We start from the raw sequence: 19,850 nt of genomic DNA, 5'->3' as shown, positions 1-19,850 counted from the left end.
GTTAATTTAGCCAGTATATTTAAGCTCTTAAGTAAACAAAATGAACAAAAACACATCTTCTAAATTTAGCCACTGAAAACCAGACTGCATTGTTCTGTTGTTTTCAGTAACTCTAAGAGACATGGTGGTTGCCACAAGTATGACACACACCTGCCCATCAAAGCACGTGGGAGATTGAAGTAGCCACAGGAAGACAGACAACAGGAAGCCAGGACCAGCCTAGGACCTGTCAGCTTCCTAGAAGTATTAGAATGAGTTAGTTGTCGTCTTTTTTTAACTTTTTTTTTTCTAAGATCAGGCTGTCTGAAGTACATGGCTAGACCTCCCTTTTTACTTTTTGGTATGTGTATATGATGTGTATGTGTGTGTGTGTGTGTTCTTGTGTGGGAGGATGGGCAAGGACGTGCTGCAGTGCATATGTAGAGTGGAGAGCACCACTTGTTTGAGGTGTGTGTGAGGGTCTCTCGTTGGTGAGTTTCTGGGAATCCTGTCTGCCTCCTATCTCCCGGGATTACAGATTCACATTACTGGCTGACACTATGTCAGCTCTGGGGATCAGAGCGAGCACCATTCTCACTGGGCCATCTCCCTAGCCTTCTGTCTCATTTTGTCTGTTTTGGAGACAGTTTCATATAGCTGAGACATTGGCATCTAACTCACTAATGGTTGACAATGACCTTGAACTCCTGATTTTCCTGCCTTTGCCTCCTAATCTCTGGGAGAAAAGGCATGTGCACATGAGAGTTGTTTTTATTTTACATTTATTTGTGCATTGGGGCTTGGAGAACATCATAGCACACTCAGGGTGGTCAGAGAACTCACTTCCGAGGGGTTGGTTCTCTCCTCCCCAAAACGGTTCTAGATATCAAACTCAGGTCTTCAGACTTGATGGCAGGTGCCTTTGCCCTCTGAACCACCTTACCAGCCTTTTATTTTTGAGACAGGCTCTCCCTCTGTAACTAGTTTGGCCAACCTGAAGCACTCTCCTCAGTGTTCTAAGTTCTGGGATGCCATCTAGCCTAACAAAACTTGACCTCTTGTTTTCTACCCCTGTACTGAGGATTGGACCCAGGGCACCAGGTAGCCAAGCACTCTACGCCTGAGCTCCACCCTAGCTCTTGCTGGTTGTTTTTAACCCGTCTTCTCCATCACTCATGCTCACACAGTGCATACACTCTGCTCGCATCTTAACTTACAGTGATTGTTTCAGTGAGTGAAACCTCCATCCCCGTAGATCAGTCCATTTCATCCTCAGTTTGTTTCCTAGATGAGACAGCAGCATCTCTCACTTACGTCACTGTTTTCTTGCCCTAACTGGTTCAGTCAGGGCCTCTTCTTCCTCCATATTCTGTCCTCTGACATATGTTTTTATTGTGTGTGTGTGTGGGGGGGGGAATGTGCGCTTGTGTGTGGGCGCACACGCACGTGTAGAAGCCAGAGGACAACCTCAGCTGTCATCCCCAGTGATTCTGTTCACCTCCTTTGAGGCACTTACTGGTCTGCAGCTGCTTGCACTAGAGTGGCTAGCCAATGAGTCCCAGGTACCCTGTCTCTCCCTTCCCAGCTTTGGGATGACAGATGTGGGCTACACTACCTGTCATTTTTATGTGTCTTCTAGAGATTGAACTCTGCTCCTTGTGCTCTTTAACAACTGAGCCGTCTCTTAAGCTTCGGTTAGCCTGTGGTGGTACAGGCCCATAATCCCAGTGCTTCAGAAGCCGAGGCAAGAGGATTGTGGGTTACAGACCAGTCTGGGCTATAGAGCAACATCCTATAAAATACAATACATACAATAAAATAAAAGCCTATATTCCCAGCACTCAGGGAGTTGGAGGCAGGAGGATCCAAAGTTGAAGACCGTCCTCAGACACATAGCCAGTTCCAAGTCATCCTGGGCTACGTGAGACCCAGTCTCCAAAAAAAGAGACAGAAAACCCATCTGTAATTGTTTGGATAAATATTTCGATCCTGCAGTTGGAGACTGAAGTATGTCAGAAAGTGCTGGTAATTCTGGTTCCTTCTGAACTTTGGTGGTGACCTCAGACTTAGGTCTTCTGTGATAAATTAGCTGTTGTCAGATGTATTCTTCATGTCTCAACACATATGTAAGACTTTGATGGGGGAAATGTTTATTAAAAAGACAAACATGCCAGCGTCTGGGAAGCAGAGGCAAGTAGATTTCTGAGTTAGAGGCCAGCTTGGTCTACATAGGGAGCTAAATAAAAGTAAAATTTTAAAAAAGTGCAAATATGTCAGGCTCTTGTTTTCTGTCCATATTTACCTCATAGGTAAATATTAAGAAATGAATTTGTGCTGGGCAGTGGTGGCGCACACCTTAAATCCCAGCACTTGGGAGGCAGAGGCAGGCGGATCTCTGAGTTTGAGGCCAGCCTGGTCTACAAAGCAAATTCCAGAACAGCCAAGGCTACACAGAGAAACATGGTCTCAAAAAACCAAAAAAAAAAAAAAAATATTTGTGGCAAGCGTATGGGTTGGACATGGTGCCCCCACATCTAAATCCAGCACTTAGACAGAAGCAGGGGGATTGCTGCAAGTTCCAGCACAGCCTGGGCTACACAGAAGATCCTGTCTGAAAGTCTGAAAACAAGCAGTTCATATGGGCACCTCTCACTTCAGGGGCTCGAAACCAAACTTGGCGTGTGTTATGTTATCTGACTTCCTTGAGAAGTCCGTGTCACTTCTGAGTGCCTTGTAACACTCTACATGTGTGTGTCCATGTGCATGAATGTGTGTTTGGGTGTGTGCGCGCGCCTATGTGTGTATCGAGCCTAGAAGACGTGTGTGTGTGTCAGATCCTCTGGAGCTGTAATTACAGGTGAGTATGAGCCACCAGAGGAAGGTGCTGGGAACCAAACTCGAGTTCTCCTGGAAGAGCAGTGAGCATTCTTAACCACCAAACCGTCTTTCTGGTCCCTTAAAATATCATAATTAAACCCCAACTCCTCTTCATATAAAAAAAAATACTATACACAGGTGAAAGCTTACAAGGCTATAGGGTTGTAAGTCTGTCCAATTTTCTGAATTATTCTGAAAAGTGTAACTTCATTTCTTCTATATTGTAAGCAAGCTTTCCCTAACAGTTTGGGTCCTCCCCCAGCCCTTCCAATGTTTTGGGCTTCCTTATGCTGTTTTTAAAACGGCCCTCCCCATTATTTGGCTGCTTGCCAGCCATGAATCTGATCTCCACGATAGCTTCAGTAGTGTGGCTTCTCCTTTCTTGCCTCCATTTGCCTCCTCCAGGTAGCCATCCATGATTTACACCTCACCTGCTCCAAAGCTTTTCTTTTAAGCTCTAATGTTCTTGTGACTCAAATAAAATAAACGCACGCACATGGACACTTTTTTTTTCTTAGATCAGGTCTTACTAGAGTTACAAGTGTAGCAAGTTTGGATTTGCTCTGTAGGCCAGGCTGGCCTTGAACAGGTGATGATCCTCCTGCCTCTGACTCCCATTTGCTGAGATCACATGAATCATCATGCATGGCTTGTTTCACTCCAACCTCAACCCAGACTTGTGTCTGGAGCATTGTTTCATGCAGGGTCTCATATAAATGTGTGTGGTATGAGGGCACGCACATTCCATGTTGTGCATATACAGATCATAGAAGACAACCTTTGGCCTCCGAAGGTAATCCACAGCACTCCCGCACATACTCACAAACATACATACACATAAATGTAAAAAAACGTTAAAGCACATAATGTATTTTGTGTTCCCAAATTGAGCTATACAAAACACCCCAGCATGCAATACTGTGAAAGTGGCCTTTAAGCGTGATGTGGCCGTTGCTGTGTGAAAATCAAAGCAATCAGGGTTACCTCTAGGAGACCATAAGACACAGCCCACTAATGTTCTCTCTTGGTGGGGGCGGGGACTCACGTGGTCACATGAAAACCTCAGGGCGACTCTGTAAACCCACAAGGCCCTGCTGCTCTCCAGTGTCTACCAGTGATGAACTGTTGCTGGAATGATGACTTTTTTTTTTTTGGTTGACTTATTCTTTTTGGTGGCGTATCTGCTCATGGGTTACATGTGCTTCGCCTATAACTCCCATCCGACTAATTGGTTCTCCAAGCAAGACTTGGGTGAGATGAATTCTTTGGCCTGTCTGGGTTGAAGATGTGTCGGTTCACTTCCCATCGGGAAAAGCTAACACACCCAAAATCTGGGACAGAAGACAAAACATTAACGTTCCCTCTTACCACCTCCTAGTCATTCACCACGGACAGGTCTGCCTGTTGATATTTTTTTTTTTTTTTTTTTTTTTTTTTTTTGGTTTTTTTTTTTTGAGACAGGGTTTCTCTGTGTAGCTTTGCGCCTTTCCTGGAACTCACTTGGTAGCCCAAGCTGGCCTCGAACTCACAGAGATCCACCTGCCTCTGCCTCCCGAGTGCTGGGATTAAAGGCGTGCGCCACCACCGCCCGGCCTGTTGATATTTTTAAGGGAACCAGGACCCATGGACATAGAGCAGAAGCAGAATGAAAGGCCAGGTAGGACAGCGCACGCGTCCTGCCTTGGCGCTCGGCAGGAAGATTGCTCAGAGTTCCAGGTCAGCCTGGGAGACTGTCTCAAACAAAAGTGACATGGATCAGTAAAGTTCTGTGCTAACTCCAGGAACCTGTATCAGGACCCAGGAAGTGTAAGTAAAGTGATTCCCTAGCTCAGGCAGACCTCACCCCTGCTAACATAACCCCCACGAGTGTCCTAGAAGTTACACAGTAGGAGATCACCAAACCCCACAGTTGACCTATAGCCGGTTGGTCAGCATAAGAGGTGTGGATTTACAATGAACATCCCTAGTGGGGCTCTTCTGGGTCTGCGTTCTTGGTGGGATCTAACTTTTTCCTGTTAGTGTCAAAGTGAATTAAATTATAAGGTATCAGGTGTTTGAAATACATGTAGCTAAACTGTGGTTCGGGTGCTGGGGATGTGGATCTTTTGGTAGAGTGCTCGTCTAGCATTCAGGAGACACTGGGTTCAGTCTCTAGGGACCCATCAGACAGATGTGATGGTGCATGCGCATAATCTCAGGAATAGACAGATGGAGCAGGAGGACTGGAAGGAAGGTCAAGGTCATCCTGAAGTACATAAACTCTAGGTCTGCCCGGAAGACATGAGACCCATCTGTCCCCTCCCCTCCCCCACACCCCAAAAAGAGAGGGAGAGAGAGAGAGAGGGGCTATTTTTTTCTCTAAAGTCAGTCCCATCATCCGTCATCACAACACAGGCTCAGCTCTCACTGTTGAGTCTGGGCTACCAGCTGTGCAGACATTTCTACCCATACATCCACAGCCAGGCCAGCCACAGTGACTCATCACTGTAACCTTTAGTACTCTGAAGGCTGAGGCAGCAGGATTTTGATTACTAGGCTAGCACAGGCTACACAGCAAGAAAGTTAAAAATAAATAAATAAAAGTTGAGTGAGAAATTTGTGCCTTTTCAGCCTTGTGTCTCCAAATTGATCTGTTAGCTAAAGACAGGCCACATCATGCTGCTCTCAATAAAATTATTTAAACAATTAAGCAAAATAAATTTAAATTTACAGAAAATTTCAAGATACGCAGAGCTCCTGTTTATCATTCAGATAGATTCCATGGTCTAGCTAATGTTTGCACATGAACATTTGCAGCATACTCTTAAGCACATGCTGATCTAAGTTATCATGAGTTCAAAGCCAGCCTCGTGGAGACAGTTCTTTCCTTCACCTTGATGTGGGTTCCCGGGATCAGACGCCTTCATCAGGCTTTGCTGGTGAGCGTCTTTATTCACTGAGCCATCATCTATCCCACCCTTGTTTTATTTTGGAAACAAGCTGCCTCTCGCCTTGAACTAAGGATCTTCCTGTCTCCCGAACAGCTGGAATGACAAGTGCGCTTCACGGCAGTGATTTCTGTGATAATATGTTTTAAAAGGAAATGAGGAAGTCTAGAGAGGAATGAGCTAGAACTAACCAGAGTCAGTGACATGGGGGAAAAAAAAATCACTCAACATTGACTGATGTAAAAGGCAAGCGACCAGTCATTTCTGTTAGCTACGGGTTATGGAGGTTAGGATTCTGGGCTTCCGCGAAGAACCAAGAAGCCACTTCCAGACTGTGAGATCTAGAAAGAGTGATCTAGAGGAGTTCCCAAGGAAATGAGTGCAGGACCTCCCCCCAGTACTCAGATCTGTGGATATACGAGGCCCTTAGGTAAAATGACAGAGTGAAACAGGCATGAAGCCAGCGTTTCTATCCCAGCCAGTGGGAAGATCGGGAACTCGAAGGCAGGTCGGCTACACAAATGAAGGATTTGCGAGGAATTTCTAATAACCTTCTAAAACATTTCAACATGACTTCTAACAACGAACGCAATGTAAGTGACGGGAAAGCCAGAGCCGGCCTGCTAGTAAAGCACATGTGAGGAGCCTGTGACTTTACACGCCTCCAAATATTTTCCTTGCTTCTGTTTTTGTGCTTCCGAGGTTGGTCGCCACACTGGCCTGGGCCTCTTGGCGGGACTGCCACCTCAGCCTGCTGAGCACCGCGATTCTACGGCATAATAAACCGTCAAGCCTAGCTTCCTCCAAATGTTTTACATCTGAGGTCGGTTAGATCTGTGAACTCAGAACCCATGGGTCCAGGGGGTTGGGGAGAAACATCCACAGAGGTATCAAAGGAATAGAGGAGGGATTCTTTCTTAGTGGTAAGCTTTCTTAAGGGGTACCAGGAGTTAAGTATTTAGAATAAACTGAATTCTTCCCAATGTGTTGAGGTTGATTTATTTCTTGATTGTTTATTGATTTTTTTTTTTTTTTAACCCAGTAACTGAAGGAGGCTCAGGTGCTGCTGAGTGATCCTAGGAACAGGGTGTTCCTGGCTTCTTACTACAAATCATGCTAAAGGGTGGCCACACCTGGCTTGGTGGCTCAGGCTTATGTTTCTAGACAGGCAGGAGGCTGAGACTGTGATGAGGCAGGAGGGACATGTTGGGACACTTTCATATTCTATAGTAAAAAGACGTGGGAGCTGGAGCCATGGCTCAGTGGTCGAAACACTTCGGATGACCTGGGTTCGGTTCCCCACAAGGCAGCTCAAAATCACCTTTAGCTACAGTGAGCATCGTCCGTGTGTGGTGGCTCACACCTGCAATCCCATTCCTCAGAGGCTGAGGCAGGAAGACTAAATTCAAGGTCAAGTTGAGCTAAAAGGGGGTAAAATAGTCCCTGGCCAGCTTGGGCTACAGAGATCCTTCAAAGTCTATCTCTGAAACATAAGGGCTCTTTTAAAACGATAATAATGGACCAGCAAGATGGTTTAGCAGGAAAAGGGGCTTGCCATGCCAGTCCAAGCCAGAGGACCTGAGTTTGATCTCAGGTGGCCATGTGAAGGTCGAAGGAGGAACCAACTTCACAAAAATTGCCCTCTGACACCTCCCACCTGGCCCCATATATGTGCCATGATGCCTGTGCCTGCGACAGAGCCCGAGGACTGTGGGTAACAGGAGAGTTAGAAATCTCAGTGCCAGAGGCTCTAGCAGCCCTCCCCGCTCAGCCTCCCTAACGACTTACTAGGACTAGATGCATTCCGGAGACTCCTGTCTCAAAATAACTCATCATACTTCGGTGACTTCAAAACAGTCACAGCACAGAGAACTCTCCAGGACACTATGGCTCAAATCTAAAAGTGCCTTGGAGAATTTCAGGATCTCTGTCGAATGTCGACGCTTCCTGCTCCTGCCAGCCACTCGGCCTCTCTGGAAGAGACACCTCTTCCTGTACTATCTCTTATGTTCTCCTTCCTTCATAAGGTCTGCCCCCAGGCTAGTGATCTGTGATCTGCCTGTGCCTCAGTAGAACCTAAATGAAGCCAAATACACTCCCCACAGTAACACATGCCATGAGGAGGCGGGGTGGGGGTGGGGGTTGGGGGGTGGGGGTGGGGAGTCAGTCAGTCAACCTATGTGTCCTCGGAGAAGGGTGTGACTTTTAAGGACAGTGTGGAGGGCCCACCGGGCTCTTGAGTAAAGGAATGAGGCCAAGGACAGATGCCTAACAGCTAAGGAGTTTTGCTAGAGCTAAGAAGCCAATGCTGCCGGGCGGTGGTGGCGCACGCCTTTAATCCCAGCACTTGGGAGGCAGAGGCAGGTGGATCTCTGTGAGTTCGAGGCCAGCCTGGTCTCCAAAGCGAGTTCCAGGAAAGGCGCAAAGCTACACAGAGAAACCCTGTCTTGAAAAACCAAAAAAAAAAAAAAAAAAAAAAGCCAATGCTGCTCTGGGAAGGAGCGGGGAGGTTGGCTGCAGGGGGAGAGGGGGGACGACAGAAGTGGGGGTGGGGTGGTGGTGAATGAGCCGGTGAGGGGGGAGCAGGTGCAGTCCTGAGCTCCACGAGTTAGACCTGAACCTTGATTTTGTTTCTGGAACTGTGAATGCGGAGATGTCGGCTACAGGTGCAAACAAGACCCCTTCAGCACACAGGTGCCAACAGTCTGACTGCTAGAACTATCCCAGCTAGAGAGAAATGTTCAGCTGTTGCCGCCTAGGTTTTCAGAAGAAAAGCCTGACCTAGGTAGGGCCAGCAGGCTGGTCCCACTAAGTGTCCACCATATACAAATGAAAGAGACCAGTAAAGCTGAAGAATAAGGATGGAGATTGAAGCCAGGGGTGGTAGAGTTTACTCCAGTTCCTAGAAAGGTGGAGGCAGAAGAATCCAGATTTCAAGGCCATCCTTCTGCTACAAGGCTCAATAAATTAACTCAACTACGTGGGTCTGAGCATATAACTGAGTTGGCAGAGTGTTGGCTGATCACCTGGGGAGCCCTGGGCTACTGGTGTGAGCTCCAGGTTTAAGTACCGGCAAACTTAGGGTGGGGCATAGGCATTCTAATTAATTGGTCCTGGCTGAAGTGCGAGCGTCTGGTCGGTTGACCTCAGCCTTGGTTGCGTGATACGGTCACAGGCCCTCTTCACTGTCACTCTTGAAGGGATCGAATCTGGCTCTTGGCAGATGATCACTCAAGCTTCAGGGTGCAGCCTCATCATCACGGTAGGGGTGGTCCTCATGGGGTATGTGTGTGAGTTGGGGGCTTCTGTCTTGGGTTTGTTCTTCCTGGGATCCAAGGTGATCTTTGCACGTTTAGGGCAAAGATTTATATTTATGCCTTGAGCCAAAAAAAAAAAAAAGGGACAGACAGAAAAGGAAGATAGAAAGGCAGCCTCCTTTTCTTCATTTATATACCTATGCCCTCAAGGGAGGACTCAGGGCCCTCCACAAAAGCAGCTCCCAATTGCTGGTTTTACTATTAACACTTAACATTTGTTTGTTTTGAGAGAGGGTCTCACTATGTACGTAGCTCTAGATGGCCTGGAGCCTTGAACTCACAGAGATCCTCCTGTCTCTGCCTCCCGAGGCCTGGGATCAAAGTTGTGGGCCACGATGCCTGGCTTTAGCATTTACATCCTAGCCTTCTCTCCAAGACAGGGTTTCTCTGTGTATCCCTGGACGTTCCGGAACTCCGCGATCTGCCTTCTGCTGGGATTACAGGCATGCAGCACGCTTATTTCTTAGAGGGGAGTAGGGATGCACCTCAATTGGTAAAATGCTTGCCTAGCATCATGTACCTATAGAAGAAGCCACGGTTTGATTCCCGCCATTGCATAAACCTGCCTGTAATCCTAGTGGGGTTCGAAGAACACAACTTCTAGGTTAGACAAGAACTCCTAGAAGAAAACTCACCAACTTCTTTATTCCCGCGCCTCCCGCGCGCCCGGGAAACACTGCTTTTGTCTGGGTGCAGTTTTCCCTGCTTGCCTCTTCGGCATAAATGTGTGTGGAAAGCCCAGGGCATAGCTTCTGCTGCTGAGAGGCACTGCCTAGAGCCGATTGCTCAAAGCAAGCGGGGAGCTGAGGGTGAAGCGGGAGGTGGAGGCCGGGTTGAAATAAGACCGGGGATCTTCTGAGGTTCCTGTGTGTCAAGGGGGAGCTCTGCCTCTCGAGGGAACCTGAACAGATTGGGCTATTTAAATCTTACGCTGTCTGTTGTGGCTTTTGGCATCACGATACTTAAAAGACATCCTCACGGGGTCAGAAAGGACTAATGACTGCGTCTGGCAGACCTGGGGGTGCTGTGAAGGAAGTCTGGACCCCTCCTCCCAGATGTTACAGAGAGGCATGATTTCTGTTCAAAGCTGGGAAGAGACGGGCTGGGGGTTTGATCAGAGTCCTAGTAATGGTGCTTATTGATACGGTGCTAATGTCCGCAGAGCCTGAACATTCTCGATTCTTCGTTTCTCTGAGTGTAATTGTTCTGGTCACCTACAAAGGGCAGACTAAAGCCTGTAGAAGCTAGCTAGTGGCTTGCCCTAGGTCACACAACCCATAGAATGCAAAAACTTAATTCACCAAGTCAAACTCAACAAATATGTGTTCAGCCATTTAGTTTTGAGACTGTCTTTTGCTGTATAGCCAGCCTAATTGTGTTCAAGCTTATGATCCCCCTGCATCAGCCTCCCAAGCACTGGCTTGTGTGACCATGCTGACCATGCTAGGTTAAAAAATGTTGAACTGGTGCCTACCAGAAGTCAGGCCTTGAACTGATTGCTTGTGAATTTGACTATGAGACAGGATCTATTGCTGTTTGGATAGTTCGTGAAGAAACAGATCTGAACTCAAAGAGGGTTATTTTTTACAAAATGGGTGTCTGATTATCTTAGGGTTTCTGTTGCTATAATAAACCATGGTCAAAAGCAACTTGGGGAGGAAAGGGTTTATTTGACTTATGCTTCCATATCACAATTCATCATCGAAGGAAGTCAGGACAGGAACTCACATGGGGCAGGATCCTGGAGGCAGGAGCCGATGCAGGGGCCATGGAGGAATGCTGCTTCCTTGACCTCATGGCTTGCTCAACCTGCTTTCTGATAGAATCCAGGACCCACCTGCCCAGGGCTGGTACCACCCATCATGGTCTGGGCCCTCCCCCATCCATCACTAATTAAGAAAATGCCTTACAGCTGGATCTTATGGAGGCATTTTCTCAATTGAGGCCCCCTCCTTTCGAAGACTCTAGCGTGTGTTACATTGACATAAAACTAGCCAGCACACTGATGATTCCACCTTAGGGATAAAAGGGGAACCCGGATGAATGACATCTGAACTGGGGGAGGACAGAAAGGAGCTGGGGAGCCAGGTCCAGCTGGATTTAAGCCTTGGGGCTGAAGCAGCATGCCTACATTCTGCTGTTACTACTTCTGTTTGGTTAGGAAGGTCTCCCCTGACTCTTCAGGAGGATGTAAGGTAATATAGCAAGCTGATTGGGGGCCATCTGCCTGTAATCCCAGCACCCAGACCAGCCTGGGCTACGCAGGGAGTTGCAGGAGATTGGGACAACATAGAGGGCTTCTGTCTCAATGAATTTCTTAGGTGCTGGAAATGGGGGGCCCAGAGCTTTGTACATGCTACGCCAAGGCTCCACCACTGACCTACATCCCCAGCATCCTGTTCTCCATGCTTGGTAGGATTGCACACTTATGGAAATCAGAGAACCACTTGTAAGAGTCATTTTTTTTTTCCCATCATGTGGATCCTAGGGGTTGAACTCAAGTCATTAGGCTCCAAAGCAAGCACCTTATCCACTTGAAGGTATTCTCTTCTCATGGGCTTCATAAACATTTTTTGTGGGTTGGTGTTGGGGACAAGGTCTCCTCTGTTGGCCTGACTGGTCAGGGACACTATGTGAACACAAGGTTGCCTTTGCCTCGTAAGTCCTGATATTACATTTGGACACCACCACTTTTTGCTTGGGTGGGGGGAGTGACAGGGTCTCAAGCAGTCCAGGTTAGCCTCAAGTTTCATAAACAGCCAAGGTTACCCTTACAATTTTTTTCCCTCTATGAAGCTACATCCTCCAAGTAGTGATATTTTAATAGTAAACACTGAGGCTGGGCACGGTGACATATACCTTTTTTTTTTTTTCATTTTATTTTTAATTTATTTTTTTGATGATTTTTTTGTGTGCATTGGTATTTTGCTTGCTTGCATGTCTGTGTGAAGGGTGTTGGATCCCCTGGAACTGGAGTTACAGATAATTGTGAGCTGCCATGTGGGTGCTGGGAAACCGAAGCTAGGTCCTCAGGAAGAGCAGCCAATGCTCTTAACCTCTAAGCCATCTCTCCAGCCCAGGTGACATGCATTTTAATATCAGCACTGTAGAGGCAGAGGCCAACCTGGTCTACACTGTAAGCTTCAGGCAAGGAAGCAGGGGTTAGTGAGAACCTGTCTCAAAGAAAAACAGAGAGTGAACACTGAAAATTTGTGTAGGCTTGCTTGTTCTTTTTAATTACATTTATTTGATCATTCACGTGTATGTGTGCCCTGGTACACGTGTGGTTTGTTGGTCCCAGGACAAAATGTGGGTCCCTAGGATCAAACTCAGGTCATAAGGCTTGCCAGCAAGTTCCTTTTCCTCCCGAGCAGTTAGTGTTTTGAGGTAGGCTGGCCTCAAATTCAGCTATGTATCAGAAGAGGACCTTGAGCAGGATGGCCTTTGTCTCCACCTCTACCTAAGATTAAAGGTACATCTCATCACACCCTGCAGGGCTTTATTTTTATTGAATTTGTGTGTGTTCTAAGGTTATCTGTCTTCTGGGTTTTTATTCCATAAGGTCTTCTGTGGTACATTCACTTATAAAGAAACAAATGTAAAAAATGAAAATCAAACTTGGCATGTTTTTTTTTTTCATTTAGAAAGAGTAGAGAAAGGTGAAAGGTTATATAGCAAGACGATCCTTATTTGCCTGATTCCAAAAGTTTGGTTGGTGGTTGGGATGTAACTGCATTCTGGATGTAACTCCTGCTTCCCCCAAGCTGGATTTCATCTCTGGCAACATTAAAACAAAAGCCCCCAACCGATATTACTTGGCTGTAACCCCAGCATTTAGGAGCTGGAAACAAAGAGCATTGTTTCCAGTTCAAGGCCAGCCTAGGCTGTATGTGTACCCAGGGGAGGGGGAGGGGTCCCAGGCCATCCCTTGCCACAGGATGAGACTGTGTCAAAAGATCCAAACTGAATACACACCTTTCAGCCCAGCACTCAGAGGCAGAAGTCCAGGCTCTCTGTGAATTCGAGGTCAGTCTGATCTACAGAGTGAGTTCCAGGACAGCCTGAGCTGCACAGTGAGACCTTGCTCAAGAAAACAAAACAAAACAAATCAAAACAATAACAACAAAACCAAACAACAAAAAATATGGGCTAGGGATATAGCTCAGTTTGTATAGTGTTTGCCTAGCCTCCTTGAGGCCCCGAGTTCGATCCCCATCAGGACTCCTGTGACCCCAGTTCTCTAATTTCAGCACTTGGGAGGTGGAAGCCAGAGGATCTCACAGGGAGGGACATTTAATCAAGGCTGCCTCATGCATTGTTTATTGTCAGTCTAGCCCAGGCTCTGTCAGCCCTGGCTGGAGGGACTGGTAAACAGATGGGCTGGGGTGTCAAGTGGTCAGAGGGGCTAGAGCTCAGCGTTCCAGGCTTGGGAATGACAGACTGGGATGTGTGATGCCACTCTAAGTTTAACGGGAGTCAGGTACTGAGTGGGACCTAGGACCATCTGAAGTAACTTTTTTTTTTTTTTTAAAGAAATTTCTTTTTACTCAAACCATCTGTGAGTTGCCAGAATCCAGAAAAGTAGCTGTCCACTTGAGCTGTGGGCCCATGCAAAGGACCTCGTTGGCAGCTGCAACTCAGAGTCTAAAAACACGAAGGACTCGAGGCTTCTACCACTGTAGGCAGCCCGGGAGACATCAGTGGGGCCACAGCTCATTCCAGGAGGGACTGTGAAAACGGCAGGACAAGTGAGTCCACTTGTCCCTGCAGAGTACCCCAGAGCCAACTTTCAGAAGACAGCCCACCCAGGTCCAGACCTTTCTCTCCAGCCTGATGTCACGGGCATTTAACATGGTCAGACTCCAAGGAGAGAGCAAGTGCCACATCTGTCTGGATGCTCTGACCGAACCAGACACCACAGAATGTGGACATAACTTCTGTCACTCTTGTGCCTATAACTTCTTTGGGGAACAGGAAGTCGTACCCTGTCCCGTCTGTAGAAGTGATTGCCAAAAGCAGAACATCACAAGCAATGCTCAGCTTGGGGAGATGGTTAAAATGGTCCAGCAGTTCCAAAACAGGGCAAGCCAGATTGAGGAGACCAGAACCAGCTGTGAGAGGCACAACCAGGTCTTGACCCTCTTCTGTGAAGATGACCTGCAGCTGCTGTGTGACCGGTGCGTCGGGCCACAGAGCCACAACAGCCACCACGTAACATCCATTGCACGGGCTGCCTCTCATCACAGAGAAAGGCTTTGGGGCTTACGCAAGCTTCTGAAGAGGGAAATGAGACAGGCTGAAGAGTTAAGACGCATTCAAGATGACGGGACCCAGGCCTTGAGGGAGCAGGCAGAAGCCCAGAGGTGTAAACTGAACTCTGAGTTTGAGCGGCTCAACCGGTATTTGGATCGGGAACAGCATGCGGCTTTCTCCAGGCTAAAGGAGGAAGAGAGGGATATCAGGCAGAAACTGAGCACAAATATAGAGGCATTTGAAAAACGGATTTCTACACTCAAAAGTCTCCTGAACCTTGCGGTGGCAGGCAAGACGTCCTCAGAAGTAGATCTGCTGTCGACAGTCAAGAATTTCTACAAGGATTACGAGAGTGTGAGTAACCCAGACATCTTTTCACCTCAGTTAAGAAGAGAAGCATACACCTTTCCTCTCCAGTATTCAGCGCTACAAAAAATTATACAGCAATTTACAGTTCAAGTAACTCTAGACCCGGACACAGCCCATCGAAACCTGCTTGTTTCTGAGGATAAAAAATGTGTTACATTTTCACAGAAAAAACAACGTGTTCCTGGTTCTTTAAAAAGGTTTACCAAGAGCCATGTTGTGTTGGGGTCTCCGTATTTTAGTTCTGGGAGACATTTCTGGGCGGTAAAGGTAGGAGAGAAGTCCGAGTGGGCTGTTGGAATCTGCAAAGCCAATCTTTCCATTGGGGCAAGGCAGTCCTTGATCCCTCCCGGGTGCTGGATGATTGTCTGGAAGGGTGACTGCTTCGAGGTCTCAGGAGGAGCAGCCCCAAAGTGTTCTCAGCTGAAAGCCACAAGGCCCAGAGTCATTGGCATTTTCCTGGACTATGAGCTGGGAGAGGTCTCCTTTTATAGGATGCCTGAGAAATCTCACATCTGTACTATCAGGGACACTTTTACTGAGCCTGTTTGCCCTTATTTCTACGTAGGAAATAATTCCGAACCTCTTAGCCTCTGCTCTGCCACAGATGCTGAGTGAAAACTCACAGCGTAGCCTTAACTAGAACAGGTTTGCTCATGGGCAATACTCCCTTGCCCCCAACCCAGGTTGGCCCCAAGGCTGTTATACAGCTGAGAAGAACTTTGAATTTGTGCTCCTCTAAACTACTTCTTGCTAGGATTATAGGTGTGAGCTTCTCAGCCCTACATTCTTCTTCTTCTATTTTTTATTTTATTTTATTTTTTTGAGGCAAGTTTTTGCTAGCCCCGACTGGCCTGGAACTGGATATGCTGACCAGTCTGGCTACTGTACACAACCCTATCTCAGCTTCCTGTACTCTGGGTTTACAGGCATGGATCAACATGTCAGGCAACAGATGCATTTTTAAACTTCTAAGTCTTAATCTGACGAAAGTTTTGCTATTAAACCCCATGCCTAGCAAATGATACACTATCGAGCTATATACTTCAACCTTTCCATCTGTGAGAGAGTCTTGGTGAGTCAACCGGGCTGGACGCAACTAACTCTGCAGCCCATCCTGGCTCAGCACTCCCAAGGGGCTGGCGTTACAGCCTTGCATCACCAGCCCAACCCACCTCAGAAAGAGATAGGAGTTTTAAGAATGTATTTATTTTATATCTGAGAGGGTCTTATGTAGTCTAGGCTAGTTTCAAACTTGATACATAGTAGAGGCTCACCTTGGCTGACATTGGATTCCTGACAGTCCAACCTGTGTCCCACAGATACCCAGCCTTTGAAATTTGTATTTGAAGATAGCCTAGTTTCCTTATAATCTCAGAAACATTTTAAATATTAATAAGGAATTGGATTAACAATAGCAGAGTTCTAAAGTTGAAAAATGTTCCCGGGTTTTCATTTTAGTCATCAAATCTCGGTGTTACCCTCTGTCTCTCCCCATTTTCTTCTCCCCTCCCTCCCTCCCTTCCAGGTCCACTACGAGGGACTGGGTTCAGGGCCTTGAGCATGCTATGAAAGTGCTCCACACTGAACTAACATCATCAACCATGTCTGACTCTGATGTGGTCTTAAGTTGTCCAGGCTAATCCTGAATTTGTTATTCTCACACTTCGCCCCCGCCCCCACTTCTCCAGTAGCTGGGATTGCAGGCAAATGCCTTTATGTCTCGATAAATTTTGTGGGGTTTTTAAAGCAATTTTTAAAAATTATTGTGTGTGTGTGAAAGAGAGAGAGAGAGAGAGAGAGAGAGAGAGAGAGAGAGAGAGACAGATTGAGGGTGTGGAGGTCAGGAGACACTTCTCTTCTTCATCATATGTCCCAGGATAGCATTTAGTATTTAGGAAACAGTTGCATGGCCAGCCCTTTTGCCCGTGGAGCCAACTCAGGCCCTCAAATTGGTCCTTGACAGAGAAGTGAACAAGGGAGAGAAAGGGACTACTAAATGACACCAAGTTACAGTTAGAGCAAACACAAAGTACCTTGTCCGTTTGCAAAGTGGGGTGATTATAGACAGTGATAATGTACTTTCTATTTCAAAAAGCCACAGGAAAGCCTTTGGGAAGTTGTCACCAGAAAGGGAGACAAATGTTTGAAAAGGTAATTGTCACCTGATAGTTACACACTACAAATGTACACATGTTGGAATGTGACAAGGTTCCTTTTAACGTACCGTTTTTATCCATTAAATTTAATTTTAATAAAAGAAAAATGATTCTATATGTAAAGGTTGTTCCTCATGGTCTGGAGTTATCACTATTGTCTTCTCATAGTTTTTCACTTAATCCTTTTTTTTTTTTTAAGATTGATTTTATCTATGAGTGCTCTATCTGCATGTATGCCTTTATGCCTGAAGAGGGCATCAGATCCCACTATAGATGGTTGAGCCACCAAGAAGTTGCTGGGAATTGAACTCAGGACCTCTGGAACAGCAGCTGGTGCTCTTAACTGAGAACTATCTCTTCAGCTTCCTTCACTTAATTCTTAAATGTCCAGGCTTGGTGGCTTGTGGCCGTATTTCTGCACTTAGGAGACGGAAGCAGGAAAATCTGTTTTTTTGCTTTTGGGGGGTAGGGGTGGTGGCGGCTTTTTGCACTTCCTCCACCTCCCAAGTGCTGGAATTATAGGCATGTGCTACCATCCCCAGCTGTATGCACTGTGAAGAACGGAACCCAGGGCTTCACGCATAACAGGCAGGCAGTCTACCAACTGAGCTGTTTCTCAGGTCCAGAAGGGACCTTTCATCAAAATTACATTTATTGTGTGTGTTTATGGTTGGGCACCTGTACCACGACAGTCAAGTGGAAGACACAGGACAATGTGCTGGAGTTGGTTCTCTCCCTAAACCTTGTGGGTTCCAGGAAATAGGATGCCCTCTTCTGGCCTCGGGGATTAGGCATGTACAGGTGCACACGCATACATATATGCAGGCAAAACACTCAGATGCATAAAATTAATTTTTAAAATGTATACTCTTCCTCATTCATTAAAGGACCCCAGGGCCTCCCCAATGATGTCATCAGTAGCAACACTCTGTACCCTGGTGTTCTAGTCTGGATCTGCCTTCTGCCCCAATGGCCCAAGCACTGGTGCAGTCGGATGGGCAGAGGTGAATCAGTCACATTTTCAGTTAGCATACAATAGCGTCTTTTGTTGTTCCAGGCTGTCCTCTGATTCACTATATAGCTGAGGGTGATCCCAACTGTTGATTCTCCACACGCTGACATGACAGGCCTGGACCACAAGGCTGGGCTAGAAGAGTAGTTAGTTACGACTTTTTGTTTTTGAGACGGGGTCTCCCTCCAGCAAAGGCTAGCCCCAGATCTGAAGCAGTCCTGTTCCAGCTTCCTGGGTATTGCGGTTACTGAGATGAGCCGCCATGCCCAGCTGCTCCCTGTGAATTTCTCTCGTTATAAAAGATTTCTCTGATTTAGCTGTATGTGTACATGTCTGCGTTTAGGAATCTGCGTGTGCCAGGCCAGAAGAGGGTGTGAGATCCCCTGGAGCTGGAGGTAGTCAGGCAGTTGTGAGCCACTTGCCATGGGTGCTGGGGACCGCTACAGTCCTGAGGGTGAGCACGCGCCAGCATTCGGAGGAGGCTGTGGTTTTGACTGACGACTGATTTTGGGTGCTGGGATAGAATCCAGCTTCGAGGTCGACTACTCTAGGCAAACACTATGCCCCTGAGCCGCAGACCCAACACCGAGGCTGCAGGTGGCTGCTATTGAGATGGGGTGTCGTGCAGCCCCAGCCGCCCTTGAACTCCATGTGTAACCAAGACAGCCCCAGACTTGATCTTCCTGCCTTGGCTGCCCAAGTGCTAGGATGACAGGCACGAACGAGCCACTTTTCCAGGATGTGCGACTTCCTCATTCAGCGACACAAAGGAGATGAAGAAGATGTGAGAGTTGATCACTCTAGGCCAAGGGAACAGCAGGTGCAAAGGTCCTGAGGTGGAAGCGTGGTTGGCAGTCCGAACCACCGAAGCAGGAGTAAAGCAGCGCCAGCAGAGAACTAGGGGAAACGGTGGAGTCGGGAGAGGAGTTGATTTCCGGAGGACTTTCACTGTCAGCCCTTTGGTTTTGAGAAGGAAGTGTGTGCACGGTCACATGACCTAACTTGTGGTTTAGATCTCGGGCTAGACAGATGGCTCGGTGGTTAAAGGGTACTGGCTGCTCTTCCAGAGGATCCAGGTTTGATGCCTTGTCACCCCATGGTGACCCACCCCTCAGTAACGTCAGTTCCAGTGTGTTGAATGCCCTCTTCCGGCCTTCTCAGGCAGCAGATATGCACATGATCCATGGACATACATGCAGGCAAAACACTCACACACATAAAACAATAATGTACAAGGAAGAAAGATCTCTGACTGCTGAGTTAAAATATAAATGTTTGGAGAAGAAGGGAGTTGATCAGAATCAGATGCCCTGGGGCCAGAGTTATGGCTCAGTGGTTACCATGCTGGATGCTCCTCCAAAGGACCTGGGTTTCATTCCCAGCACTCACATGATGGCTCCCAACCACCTGTAACCCCAGGTCTAGGTGATCTGATGCTCTCTTCTAGTATCCACGGGCACCAGGCACACACACTACACAGGCATATAAGCAGGGAAAACATTTATACACAGTAAAATTAAAAACCTATTTAAAAGAAAAAGAATAAGATTTAATAAAAACACATATTTCAAGGAATTCTATTCTGTGTAGGTACACTAAACAATAATTTTATTAAAGTCATTAAATTAAAAATAAGCATGTTAAAGATTTACAAAAAAAGGGAAAAGAACAAAGGAGCTGGAGATGAAGCTCGGTTGGTAGCACGCACGAAGGGCGGAGCTCACTTCCTGTCCCATAAAGGGGACAGGGATGGGGATGCCTGCAATCCCAGCACTTGAGAGATGCAGGGAGAAGGATCACAAGTTCAAGGTCATTCTTGAGTACATAGGGAGTTCGAGGCCAGCCTGGGCTACCTGAGACCTTGCCTTAAGAACAACAACAACAAAAATCCCAAGAATATTCCAGGAGAAGGATGAGCAAAGGATTTGGGGTGCATGTCACAAGAGAGTAATGAAAGGCC

The 19,850-nt window shown here is 47.0% G+C and overlaps 1 protein-coding gene across 1 annotated transcript; it reads left to right on the top strand.

Annotated features, from left to right (window-relative positions):
• Positions 1-13,951: 13,951 nt before the first annotated feature.
• On the top strand, positions 13,952-15,337 carry Trim75 (tripartite motif containing 75). Its single transcript, XM_059244466.1, has one exon. It carries the CDS (start codon positions 13,952-13,954, stop codon positions 15,335-15,337), a length of 1,386 nt encoding a protein of 461 aa, XP_059100449.1.
• The last annotated feature ends 4,513 nt before the right edge of the window (positions 15,338-19,850 follow it).

The sequence above is a fragment of the Peromyscus eremicus genome, chromosome 17 (genome assembly GCF_949786415.1).
Source record: "Peromyscus eremicus chromosome 17, PerEre_H2_v1, whole genome shotgun sequence".
Lineage (NCBI taxonomy): Eukaryota > Metazoa > Chordata > Mammalia > Rodentia > Cricetidae > Peromyscus > Peromyscus eremicus.
Note: the sequence above shows the minus strand (reverse complement) of the source record. Positions and strands in the feature narration are given on the sequence as shown.